The 12,948-nt window shown below is 52.4% G+C and overlaps 1 protein-coding gene across 1 annotated transcript; it reads left to right on the top strand.

Moving 5' to 3' along the window:
- The first annotated feature begins 670 nt into the window (after positions 1 to 670).
- On the top strand, positions 671 to 12,715 carry SHH (sonic hedgehog signaling molecule). Its single transcript, XM_074848795.1, has 3 exons — positions 671 to 1,618; positions 6,411 to 6,672; positions 10,256 to 12,715. Exons 1-3 carry the CDS (start codon positions 1,310 to 1,312, stop codon positions 10,960 to 10,962), a joined length of 1,278 nt encoding a protein of 425 aa, XP_074704896.1. The 5' UTR covers positions 671 to 1,309; the 3' UTR covers positions 10,963 to 12,715.
- The last annotated feature ends 233 nt before the right edge of the window (positions 12,716 to 12,948 follow it).

Genomic DNA, 12,948 nt, shown 5'->3' with positions numbered 1-12,948 from the left:
TCAGCCCCATCTCTGCAATTTTGCTCGTCTATCAACACCTTTGTCTGATTAGTAGCTTTTGGAGATCGGGATAAAGACATCACTTGCCACGCTGCATGAGATAACAATTAATTTAACATTAAACTTATCCCCTTTCCATTCACTTTGCTTGGATCGATCTCTGTTAATTGTGTTTGCGGATGCTTTCAACACTATGCTTTTCTTAAAAACTTAATGACACCCCGCAAGGAGGTGTAAGACTCTAAAACGCTCCTCCTCGACTTCGACCAAAGAAACAAAGAATATAGCCCCAGCGTGCTCAGGAGACCATCTATTTTTAATCAGTTCACTTTTCATGCACTTCTGAAGATACATTATTTTAAACTGGGTGATACTCCTGCTTATACTTAAAAGGGGGGAAAAAAGTGTCATTTAGATCTCTTCACGTTGCAGTTGTGTGCCACAGCAGTCAGACACGCTAATTTCATATAACTGCCGCCTCGCGTCAGACTTACTTGTTTCTGCCTTTAAAGTAGTCATTTATCAGCTAAAAGGCAAGTGTGTTTAAAAATGTGTGTCTTTAGGAGGGAGAGCAATCTCCCTTTTCAGGGGGAAGAAAACTGTTACAAAGCCAGTTAGGTGGGTGTGCTCTCAAATGGCATTATCCCCCCCCCCGGGCGTTAATATTTCCCCAATACTTTTCTATTTGCACGGCTTCCCGATAATTCGACGTTTTATTTAACCGCAACTGCCCTTAGAAACTTGTCTTGCACTGAGGCAGCCTGCTAATCTTTTTTTTTTTTCCTCTTTCACAGAGGCATCTGTTCCTCTTGCTGACAAATGTACCATTCTGCCAAGAAAGTTTTTGAAAAAAAAAAAAAACAGCGTGTAATTGATGTTATCCCAAGAAAGCGCGATCTCCACCCCTCTCAGCTCCAAGCCCTTCAGGTAAAAGGAAAAAAAAAAAAATCTTTCAAGAATTTGTTGCCTTTTTGAGGGTTAAAACATCAGAAGACAAGCTTGTCTCGCCTTGGCCAATCAGCTCTCGGCCCTGGCAGCTATAATATAGAACTAAAGGCAGACTCCTCTCACAAGCGTCTTGCTTTGCTACCATTAAAATCAGACCCTTTTTTGTCTCTCGATTGCTGTCTCCCGACCAAACTCCGATGTGTTCCGTTATCAGCGACCTAAAGCCTGCCATTCCAGCACCTGTCTTGCTAGGGATCGGTGGATAGTATACGATTCAGAAAGCAGACAAGGACATAGGAGGAGAGAGAGCTCTAGAGACAGCCAGGGATAGGCACAGAGAGCTTTGAAGTAATTGGATTCAATGGACGAAATGCTGCTGTTGACAAGAATTCTCTTGGTGGGCTTCATCTGCGCTCTTTTAGTCTCCTCTGGGCTGACTTGTGGACCAGGCAGGGGCATTGGAAAAAGGAGACACCCCAAAAAGCTGACCCCTTTAGCCTATAAGCAGTTTATTCCCAATGTGGCAGAGAAGACCCTAGGGGCCAGTGGAAGATATGAAGGGAAGATCACAAGAAACTCCGAGAGATTTAAAGAACTAACCCCAAATTACAACCCTGACATTATTTTTAAGGATGAAGAGAACACGGGAGCTGACAGACTGATGACTCAGGTAGAGCCACAGAGATACCTGTATTTGTGTTTGTTAACCTCTCTGAGCAATCCTAAAGGACGCATCTGTCTTAGTATTTTTGAAAGCCCCCCCTTTTCCCTCTCCCCCTCCTCCCCCCGCCCCTCCAAACTCGGCTAGTTTCCCCCATTGAATGTAAATACCATCTATCCAGACAAGTTAGCCGGGGCTGGAACTGGAGCTATCTAGATGTTTGGTGGGGGAATCTGTGTGATACTTACAGTCATTACCGTGCCATGGCGTTCCCTGTAACTTGGTTAGAGATTGCTGTTTGCATTTGTCCCCAAGGATGCACTTTGATCAAACGAATTGCATACAGCTCAGAGGACCCCAAGTGTATAGTGACCGCCAGGCCACTCACTCATTATTACAAACGTAGTCCTCGGTTGCTACGCCTGCTGACTTGATTTTTTAATATCTATTTCATTTCATTTCTTCCCCCCTCCCCTTCATTTCATTTTAGCCGTCATTATTATTATTTTTTTCCCTCGCGAGCATATTCTAAATTTAGTAGGCATGCAGTCGTGCACTCACAAAAGGCAGCTGAAGCCGGATCGACCATTCCTCTCCTGATTCCGTATTATATAGCTCGTATTGCAATACCATCATTTGCAATTGTGCCCATCAGAGCGTAAATATATTGATATTTCTTTAAGGATGCTCGCCACCAATGCTCTGGTACTTCCATAGGGGAGGGACTTGCAACTTATCGGCATTGCATCACCTTCTGTTTTAAAAAATCTGATGGCACAAGGTTTACAACTGGGTAAATATTGGATCTCGGGTGGAATCAGATTGCGGAACCATTTTATGGAAAAAAAAAAAGAGCGAGAGAGAGAACCTCTCCGAGAGTCACCTCATAATTATTATTCATGCTCAATAGAGAGCTCGGTGAAGTCAATTGCTCTGCCAATCCCGGAGTTTCTGAAACTACATGCGATCTAGACACTGGAAATGGGTTTCCTCCAAATATAGGTCAACAGCGCTTTTTTAATATTAATACATTTAAGCCCCACCTTCAGTGCTAGAACAGGACTCGCCTGGAAGGACTAGGCGGGGAGTGGACGCGGGGAAGGGGGGTGGGGGGTGGAATTTCCCAAACTCTCCCCGTTCCTCGGCCTGATTTTCCGCACGTTTGCCGGGTCTCCCGGGGCGAGGGACCGGCGGCCGCCACCATCTCCTCCCGACCACCTTAAATCGCACCGTACCTCCGAGCGCGGCGGCGCGCCTCTGCCCGCCCGCCCGCCCCTGCCCCGCGCAGGGCTGCGGAGCGGCGCGGAGCGGCGGGCGGGCGGGCGGGCGGAGCGCGCCCCGCGCCCCGCTGCGCACCCGCGGTCCGCCGCCCTCGCTGCCTCCGGTGCGAGGCGTGTGCGAGTCAGCCGCATCTCTCGCATTTTCAGCTCCACTTACTCTCCTAGCGTATCGATCGCGGCGGGTCGGGTTTCACCCTGCCCTCCGCAGCCCGGCGGCGGCGGCGGCGGCTCCGCGGGAGAGGGGCTCCCGCCGGGGCACGGCGCATCCCTCCCTGCGCGGCTGCGCCCGAGCGTGTGCGCGGCGGAGCGGAGCGGGGCGGCGGGGCCAGGGGGGAGCCGGGGGCCGGTTCGGAGAGGTGGGCTGCGGGCGGGGGGCGGCCTGCGGGCTGACCCCGGCCCCGCGGCTCTCCCGGGGCACGCCGCGCCGGCTACGCGGCTGGCCGCGCTCGCTGCATTAGCTGGCAGCATCTGAACTCCTGACCTTCTGTCAACTTCCCTCAGACGAACGAAACGAAAACAAATACTTTTTTTTTTCCTCCCCCTCCTCCTTCAGTGCTTATTCCCGTGCCCCAGACACAAAGCGAGGAGGTGGGCTGAGGGCAGCGGGGACGGGGAGGCCGCAACGCCGGTACCCGGCGGCAAAGAGGGCAGCGAGGTGGGGGACGCAGCCGGGCTCCGGCGGCCCCCGGCGGGGCAGGGGAACGGGCCAGCGGAGCGGGGCTGGGGAGGGGGCGGAGGGGCCGCCCCTGCCCACCCGGGCCCGGGCACGGCAGCGCCCCGAGGTGCCGTCCTGCCGCCCGCCTCCCTGCCTTGCTTTTCTCTCCTTCCCTCTCTCCCTCGGCCAGCAAGTTCTCGTTAAATCCCCGCCTTGAAACGCCTGCTTCGCGAGCCCTTCAACCATGGAGAGATCTTCCCTGAACAGAATCGTTAAACTTGCAGCAGAGTTGCCGAATGCATTAGCCGCTAGTTAATATTAACTCCAGACGGGGGCGGGGGGGGGAACGCAAACAGAGGTAGGTAAGTCAGGTTCTCAACTTTGCAGGTGACAATAGCAGTTTGCTGAAGGCTCCCCCTTGTCCCCTCCCTCCCCCCCACCCCAGCCATTGGCTGGATTCGGGGGAGAGATAAGGAGGCCAGGTCAGTATGATAAAGCTGGAATTTGTATGAAATAAAATAGCAATCTCGTGTAATGCAGGCACACAACCGGTGCGTGATGTGAGGAATTTAGAGATCAACTTGGCATTTAGGAAGCCCACCAGGTTGTTTACACTGACAGGTACCTGTTAAGTGTTTCCTTCAAGCAATTCATTTGTGAAGAGATTAGGAGCTGGCAGGAGAGGGCTTGTTGAACAACTTTGCCTCCACACAAAGCGTTAGTGGAGGCAGCCCTGCTGAGCTTCACGGTGGCTGAACAGAATTGGGCTTGATTTGTGGCACACGACCCAATGAATTAATAAATAGTCTGGGCTTCACGGCTTTTGACTCCGACAATCCAGCTCAGGCAGTATAAAAGGGAGGAAAGTCCTTTAGGAGGTCGTTTCTTCTTTATTTCCCCTGAAGGCGGGAGCTGGTGCTGGCAGGGCCGGAGCGGCAAGAGCCCCTCGGCGCTGCCCGCACCGTTGCCCGCACCGCTGCCCGTACCGCTGCCCGCCCCTCTGCGCCCGCTGCCTCCCGTGCGCAGCGGCGGGACGAGACATCGCCGTGCCGGGCAGGGCTGTCGCCTTATCACTAGCTGACAGGTTTAATCCTTCGCCCCCTTCGCCCTGTAAATCAGTGGAGGAGCGTATCCATCCTCTCAGGTGTGCGAGGGAGGGGGGGGTGGAAATCAAACTCAACTTCCTTGTGCTATTGCGCTTTGCTGCCGGGAAGGGTGCCGAAACCCAAACACCCGGCTCTTCCCATAAAACGGTAGGCCAGGGAGTCCAAAGTGAGCTCACGATTGCATTTTATATCTCTCGGGGACCTGTGTATTGCTGGAATTGATTTTTATGGCTGTTGATAGACACACGGGAACTTTCCTGTTGAGCAACCTTGTCACGTCCCTAAAAGTAGCGTCGTCGGGATAATGGAGGGTCTTTGCCATTCTGGGAGCTGTGAAGGGGGCCTTTGCGATGTTACTGGGCGTACTGGGAGCACACTGGGGAGAATGGTCCTGCAGAAGGCCAAGCATCCCAATCAGGCCAGCAAAAGTGAGGGAAGAGCAGCTTACTGCATCCCGCCGCGGCTTTAATCCACACCGTGTATATCCACGAGGTATTTTCCTCTCAAAAAGGGGGGGAAAAGTTGGCAACGTGTGTGTTTCTAGCTCTGCACCTTTAGTCAAGCCCTTTTCAAGCTTTCGGTGCTGATTTCCCATTTCTGGGGGACTGCGAGTCCTCTTCCCCTACCGCCGGCGTGTCGATTCCCCCACTTGTCTAAGACAGGAATATCCTACCCCCCCTCCCCCGGCCCCCGACTTTCAGGGTTTAATTTAGAGCTCGCCCCCCTCCATCGCTGCAGCCCCCCCCTTCCCCAGCCCCCCCCCCCCCCCCCCCCCCCCATCCCGCCCCCCTCATTTGCTCGGTCCCCGCAGCCCCCCGGTGCTGCAGGGCCCGGTTCAGCTCCGGGGAAGGCCGGTGGCTCCGGAGGGGCGATGGAAAACCCTGTAGTGCTTCTCCACGGAGTTGGAAACGTTTCACTCCACACAAAGGGTCTCCTAGCTTGCCTAGCATCCCTGCTTCGCTTAACTTCCCTCCTCGGCCCTCCCTTGCTTTTCATCTTCCCACTAAGAGCTATATTATTGTATGGATTTGCTCGGCTTTGTAGGCGAGCGCCGATGTATGTTTGAAGCGGAGTGAATGCTCCAGCCCATGCTGCTTTGAGGGCTCTAATGAGTGATGGGCGAAAGGAGAGAAAAACACCCGCACCCCTCCCTCCAGCACATAAAGGCTGTTAACATGTATTGAGACCCCTTTCAACACAGAATTAAGCTGAAAAGACCCGGAGAGACATTCCGGGGGGAATCCGTGACTCCGAGATACATGGCGAGTGTTTGTTCTCGGCAGAAACTTTGCTCTCGGGAAGGGGACAGGGCACTTAGCGGCAGGAATTTGCTCCGTGCAGGTGGCTTTGAACCGACACACTCACACCCCAGCGCCAGCGATGGGGCGGGGGGGTCCCCCTGTCCCTGCGGCAGGTGCCGGGGGAGGCGGCGGCTCCATCCCTGTGAGTCTTCGTGGTATTTCACCCCCTCTTCCTCCCGTGTCCCCAAGTTTCGCCCCCCTCCTCCTCCTCACCTGCCTTCCCGTTTCTCCCTGGCAGCGGGGGAGAAGATGCTCAGCCCTGGCTCGGCCCAGCCTGCGGCGCGTTTTGCCGGGGGGGGGGGGCGGAGAGGGGGGAGATGTCGCGCCGCCGATTTGGCTGAGGAGGGAGGGCAGAATGCGGCCCTGGGGGGGATAGATGGTAGATGGTGAAGGGGGGGTCCGCCCCTGGCTGCAGCCCCCCCGCAATGCGCCCTTCCCCCTGTGCCCGTATCCCCGCAGCGCTGCAAGGACAAGCTGAACGCCCTGGCGATCTCGGTGATGAACCAGTGGCCCGGGGTGAAGCTGCGGGTGACCGAGGGCTGGGACGAGGACGGCCACCACTCCGAGGAGTCCCTGCACTACGAGGGCCGCGCTGTGGACATCACCACCTCGGACCGGGACCGCAGCAAGTACGGCATGCTGGCCCGCCTGGCCGTCGAGGCCGGCTTCGACTGGGTCTACTACGAGTCCAAGGCGCACATCCACTGCTCCGTCAAAGCAGGTGAGACGGGCAGCCTGGCCAGGGACACGTCGGGGTGGGGGGGGACAGCCCCGGGCCGCGGCTCAGCCCCCCCGAGCTTTCTCCGCCCTGCCCGGTGTCGCCCGGGCTCCCTCCTCGCCGTCTCCGCAGGGTCCCCATCAGCCCTGCCCACCCCGTCGGGGCTCCTCCGGGGATGTGGAGCCCCCGAGGGCGCAGTCTACTCCCCCCCCCCCCGCGCCTTAGTGATCCCGCCGGCTCAAGGCGGGGGGGGGAAAGAAAGGGGGGGGGGAGGGGGAGGGGAAGGGAACGGGAAAAAAAAAAAGCCCAACCAGCTGCAGCACTTTTTGACAGCACTTTTATTTGGGTGGTTTGCTTGCCCAGCCTTCCCACCAGCGCTGCGCAGCAGCCACACACCCTTCTCCTCCCCCCCGTGGGATTTGCTGCTTTCCCCATCCAAAGAGCATGTTCAACACAAACACTAGTGGCCGTCTCCACTGGCTGCACGCCTTACTCACGATCTCTAATCTCCGAGTGGGAGCCGGCCAGGAAAATAAATAAGTAACGTGGTCCCCTGCCTTCTTCAGCGGCAGCCGCTAGGAAATTCCCAGACAGAGATACACATACATACAATTTTTTTTTCCCTCCCCTGTGCTTACAACGCCACACGCTGTCTCAACCCGGGAACAGCTCGCAAGAAATCCCCGACTTGCCGAGTTCATTTTCTTGACACTTGACAATTTTGGGGGGGAGCAAGTGCCAGCCTCCCGCCCCCCCGCCTCCCTCTACCCGGCGGCGTGGCAGCTAAAGCACTTTTTAATAGCATCCTCTAGCACAGCAGCCCACTAGAAGTGTCAAGGAACACTTGGTTGCAAAAGAAAATCATGGGCTTTCTTTAAATATAGCTGTTTGCTTCGAAACCAGCAGCCCCACGGCAGGGAAAACAGCCTGGCCTTGCCATGCCTGCCTGCAAGAGGGGCTCAGCCCCCCCACTCCAGCCCGAGGCTCCCCAGGGGCTGAGCCGAGGTAGCACCTCTCCTGGCCCATGTGGGCTTTGTCCTGCGAGCCTGTTACTGCTTTTGTTCAGCTCCCAGGTCCTTTCTAGCCAAAAGGAGGCCCTGCAAAGCTGTCAGCCGTGCGGTGATATGAAACATCCCTTTCAATAGCAAAGATGGGCTTTACAGCGCAAGGTGTCTGATTGTGGCGCGCGATGACCTTAGCCCAAGTGCACCCCCTAATCCACCCCCACGGGTATTTCATAGGAGAGGAGAAACCCCAAGCTGCTCATTGAAATTCGGCACACACGGGCTTGGGGGCAATATTTAGAGGGTGTCAGGCAGGGTCGTGTGACTATACCACGCGGGCTGCAAGGGAGCAGGCTTGAATTCCACCCGCTCAGTCTGATTTCAAACTGTCCAAACCTCGTTTCATGACAGAGCATCTTATGAGAAGATTAAACCCCATAATGCCAGGCAGGAAGATTCTTTATCTAGATCTCTGTTTGCAAAAAGTATGATCCCAGAGACTGGAATGCAAAGAAGAGTTCCCCCAAGGCTGAATTATTGTCACCAGGACAGAGGAGGGAGAGGCAGGGGTGGTAAAAGGGACATTGATAATGCGCTACAGCAAGTATTTAGAGCAAGCTTCTACATTTAAAATTCAAATACAGATCTTGAGTGCCTTGGAAAAGTGGCTCTGCTGTGCAAATAGTGCTTGGAAGGTCCTGGGTTTTTTGGAGAGTATGTGTGTGAATTGGCACATAGGGTTTCTGCACCTGAACAAATAGGGAGGGGGAGAAAAGGGGGGGAAGAAGCTGGGAAAAAAATGGAAGTGTCCTCTCTTCCAAGAGTGTCTGCATTTATTACATGAATCAGAATGACAATGCTGATCCTTTATTGGATTTTAATTAGAGAACCCAAACAAGCACCGCTCAAAGAAGCAGATTTTCACACCTCTGCCAATTCACTGGCATGTTTGTAGAGCTGCTACACTACTAGATCTATTCATCAAGTCCCTGAATATGCAAACAAAGCTCTAGCCAGACCTTTACTGCCGGCTTGTAGGAAGGTGTAGTTTGCTAGCGGAGGGCTCCACATAAAGCACATAGCTTGTTTGTTGCCATGTCCTCCCTGAAGAGGCCTTGGAGATCTCACTGCTTCATTTCTGAAGGAGAAGTGATAAAGTCATTAGCAAATCAATAACGGTCTAATTTTCACCCTTCCTGTCCTTCCTGAGAAAGTCATTAGGAGACACTCCAAGGATTTATTTAAATCATAAGAGCTTCAGTACCAGCCACAGAGGCAAAATATAAAATCTGACTGCCTTTAGGAGATAAATCACCACGACTCTAATCTGGCATAGGGAGTAACTGGGAGAAACCAGGGGAAGGCAAGGGAAGGATGAAGAATGTCAACAGCTGTAGCAAAGACACTGGCTACTGTGATGTACCGCAGGCTACTACACAATATATAGAAAATCAAAGTTTTCAGGAACACTGCAGAGTCCCTCGGTTAAGTCAGAGATCAGTCTGGAACAGGGCAGAGGTCCTCTCCCACCACCTCGCACGTGGCTTGAGCTTCCAGAAAGGGGCTTGCAAGAGACAGTCTCATAGCTATTTCTGCTTTCTTTAAACCTGCCATCATTCCTCTTGGTAGCACTGGAAAGCAGCAGCAGCTGGCGACAGCATTTAGTGTCTAATCTCTGAGTAACTCCAAGAGCTGAAGGAGGTGGAGGAGGGATGTGCTTGGGTCTGGCACAGGCGTGGGGCTGCCTGGGGACCACATGCCCTGGGACAGGAAACAGCATCCTCCTTCCAGTGGGGTGGGAGAGACGAGGGAGATGATGGGGTTTTTTTTGGAAAGAGGAGTGAATTGAAGTGCTGGGGATGCCAGGCAGGGGTGTTACGGGGGGTGGCATGTGCCTCAGCAGTCACTGTGCCAAGCAGGAGGGCAGCAAGGGCTGGGGGCAGCACGGGGTTATGCACAAGGTGATGGAGAGGGGCTCAGGAGATCTAGGCTGTTGCTTTCCAGTGGGGTGATAGGCAAATTCACGTGCTCCTTGGGGCAAAGCCTTCTCCTGCTCTCTGCTGTCTGCTGCCCTAGATGGGCTCCTTGAATAAGAACATGGGCACCGCAAGTATTGTGAGCACAGACACTCGCCTAGAGGAGAAACCTTATCCCAGCAAAACTGCTTGGCTCTGAAAGTCTGCTAGTTGTCTGGCATCAGGTGTTGGTGCAGGGCAGACAGTAGTCAAGTGGGAAGCTCTTCCAGAAAAGATTTGTTCTGGAACAGCTTTCTCAGAGGAAATATTTTGGCCCATTTCCTTAATGAGAAAAACCACCCTTGCAACTCCTAACTCAGAGGAAGACACGCCGGCTCAAATCTCAAATCTGGCAGGAAGAGAACTCTCTCTTGACCGACTGAGTGCAAACAGGACACATTCGTAGATGAGGATGGGGGAATTTTGGAGGGAATTGAGGCTGCGTCCTCCACTCGTGCCTCGCGGGCAGGTTGGGGTGGCTGGGGAAGCAGCATGTTCTCTTGTACCCCCATGCTGCGGCCTGGCGGATGCCCCCTCTAACCCCTCTGTGCCTCTCTCCTTGCACAGAAAACTCGGTGGCAGCCAAATCGGGGGGCTGCTTCCCTGGCTCAGCCACAGTGCACCTGGAACAAGGCGGCACCAAGCTGGTGAAGGACCTGAGCCCTGGGGACCGGGTGCTGGTGGCCGACGCGGAGGGCCGGCTTCTCTACAGCGACTTCCTTGCCTTCCTCGACCGGGAGGACGGCTCCCACAAGCTTTTCTATGTCATCGAGACGCGGCAGCCCCGGGCCCGGCTGTTGCTGACAGCTGCCCACCTCCTCTTCGTGGCCCCCCAACACAACCAGTCGCAGGTGGGGACCCCCAGCAGCCGGGCGCTCTTTGCCAGCCGCGTACGGCCAGGCCAATGGGTCTACGTGTTGGGTGAGGGCGGGCAGCAGCTTCTGCCGGCAGCCGTGCACAGCGTCTCACTGCGGGAGGAGGCTTCAGGGGCGTACGCCCCGCTCACCGCCCAGGGCACCATCCTCATCAACCGGGTGCTGGCCTCCTGCTACGCCGTCATCGAGGAGCACAGCTGGGCTCACTGGGCGTTCGCTCCCTTCCGCCTGCTCCAGGGGATGCTGGCTGCCCTCTGTCCCTCTGGTGGGGGGGCCCCGATGGGTGCCCCCACCACCCCCGGCATCCACTGGTACTCTCGCCTCCTCTACCGCATCGGCAGTTGGGTGCTGGATAGTGACTCTCTGCACCCACTGGGCATGGTGGTGCCGTCCAGCTGAGAGCATCCTGTGCTGCCCCAGCCACCTGCCAGCCTCCGAGGGAGAGACAGAGACACAGAGAGAGAGAGAAAGAAAGAGAAAGGAGAAAAAATGAGAAAAAAAAAAAAAGAAAAACCTAAAAGAAAAAAAAAGGAAAAAAATTACATATTTTTAAAAGAGAGCACGGATTAAGACTTAAAAATAATAATAATAAAATAATAATAATTAAGTAGGACAGTCCAAAGTAGACTTTAAGGGAAACAAAGACCCCGGGAAGTTCTGTTCCGTTTAGTTTATAAATATATATATATTTTTATTTGTTCTTTTGTTTTGTTGTTTTGTTTGTTGGTTTTTTTTTTTTTTCCTCCTCTCCTGGATATTTATTTCTTTGGTATTTTGAATAGATGTTTTAAATGATATGAACCGGACCTTCAAGAGCCTTAAATAGTTTCTTTGATAATTTATTATCATGTGAACTGTACTCACAGGGGAAAAAATTATTTTGTGAGGCCAAGCAAAACTGCGCAGAGTCTATTTTTCTACATGTCATGTGTGTCCTGACTTTCAGAAAGCAAAATTCTGTACTTTCCCATCTCTCCATTACATTGCTCCTTCATTTCAGCAAGTCTAAAAATCAAGCAAACACACAAAAAAAGACAAACTTCATGGGGGTCCGTAAATTATATTTTTATACACAGAATTGTAAATTAGATTTTTTTGAGAGATCAATACTTAACTGAATCACATTTCGTTTTTTGAAATAGTGTAAAATATGAGAATATATTATTTTAATTTAAATAGTTTCAAATGTAACGTCATTTCCTGTATTGTTTTCCATGTTTTGCTTTGTAAAAACACCATTTGGCCACGTTCATGGAAGTCAAGACTGTTACACAAACTTTTTATTTGCAAAAACCGTAAGAAACTTTGTTATTTTTAACTTCAAAAAAAATTTATTAGAAAATAATATTTTTTAAAAAGCGCACATGGCGGCAATTCTGTGACAATGGAGACGGTAGTTTGTACAGAGGAGAGAAAAGGATGTTTTGCATTAATAAATTGAGAAATAACTGCTGTAAATTTACTAAAATGTATTTTTGAATATTTTGTAATAGTTTTAATAGTTTTATAGAAATAAAATGTGCCATGCACAGTCTGGTTAGTATATAATAACTAAGAGTTCCTGGTGCATCCCATTTTTTTTTTCCTTTTTGCTTATTGGTTTAGGAAACATGATGCCTAAAGGAGTGCCCATTATTTTATTTAGATGTGTTGCTTATAACTTTTAATTTTGGTACTTTAATTAAGGAAACAAATCCATCACATCCGCGCGTAACCTGGAATCTCTTGTACTAACAGTAGAACCTCACTTATTTGCACGAGCGACCGAGAGATGCGGTTTCCCTTTGCCAGAGCCCTGGCTCCCCGTCCACCTCCCAGTCTGGTCTGGAGACTATAGACAGCTCTTGAAATTGATTTCTGAGGGTGCTAAATCAGTTTTCCCTTTGAAGCATATTAATCTGAAGACAGGCAGCTGCCTTCACCTTGTGGTGGCACCATGATTTTAATTGGCTTTAATTTGGGTGCCCAGAAGATTGAAATCTGGGGCAGAGACACTGACTTTGGTGAATTAACTGGGATTCATGTGGCTGATGCTGGAAGAAGGAGGTGGCCACCAGCTTTCACTGGCCATCTTGCCTGAGTAACAATGTGGGGCTTGGGGCTACCAAGAAAAGAACAAAACACCCTTTGCAAAACAAAAGAAAGGGATAAAAATGTGTTCATTTATTCTGAGAGATGTTCCTTAGCTGTAATGCATCAGAGTCCACCCTGAGCCATCGATGGGTGAATGTATTGGAGATGTGTTTTAGGAGCCGAGTGGTGGGGCCAGTGCTGCATCCCCTGCCTGGTCCCAGCCCCAAGTCCCACCAAGGGGCTCACCCTTGCCAGGTGCTGATGAGTGAGGTTCTGCTGCGCTGCGTGCTCCTCCCTGGAGGGTTTCCAGGA

Source organism: Strix aluco, chromosome 1 (genome assembly GCF_031877795.1).
Source record: "Strix aluco isolate bStrAlu1 chromosome 1, bStrAlu1.hap1, whole genome shotgun sequence".
In the NCBI taxonomy this organism is placed as follows: Eukaryota; Metazoa; Chordata; class Aves; order Strigiformes; family Strigidae; genus Strix; species Strix aluco.
The sequence above is the reverse complement of the archived record's forward strand: the minus strand, read 5'-3'. Positions and strand labels throughout refer to the sequence as shown.

Bases quoted from the DNA above. Each gene is read 5' to 3' on its own strand.
- SHH (XM_074848795.1), top strand. From the start codon at position 1,310: ATGGACGAAATGCTGCTGTTGACAAGAATTCTCTTGGTGGGCTTCATC. The intron at 1,619-6,410 runs GTAGAGCCACAG...GTATCCCCGCAG, and splicing joins CTGACAGACTGATGACTCAG to CGCTGCAAGGACAAGCTGAA. The intron at 6,673-10,255 runs GTGAGACGGGCA...CTCCTTGCACAG, and splicing joins CCACTGCTCCGTCAAAGCAG to AAAACTCGGTGGCAGCCAAA.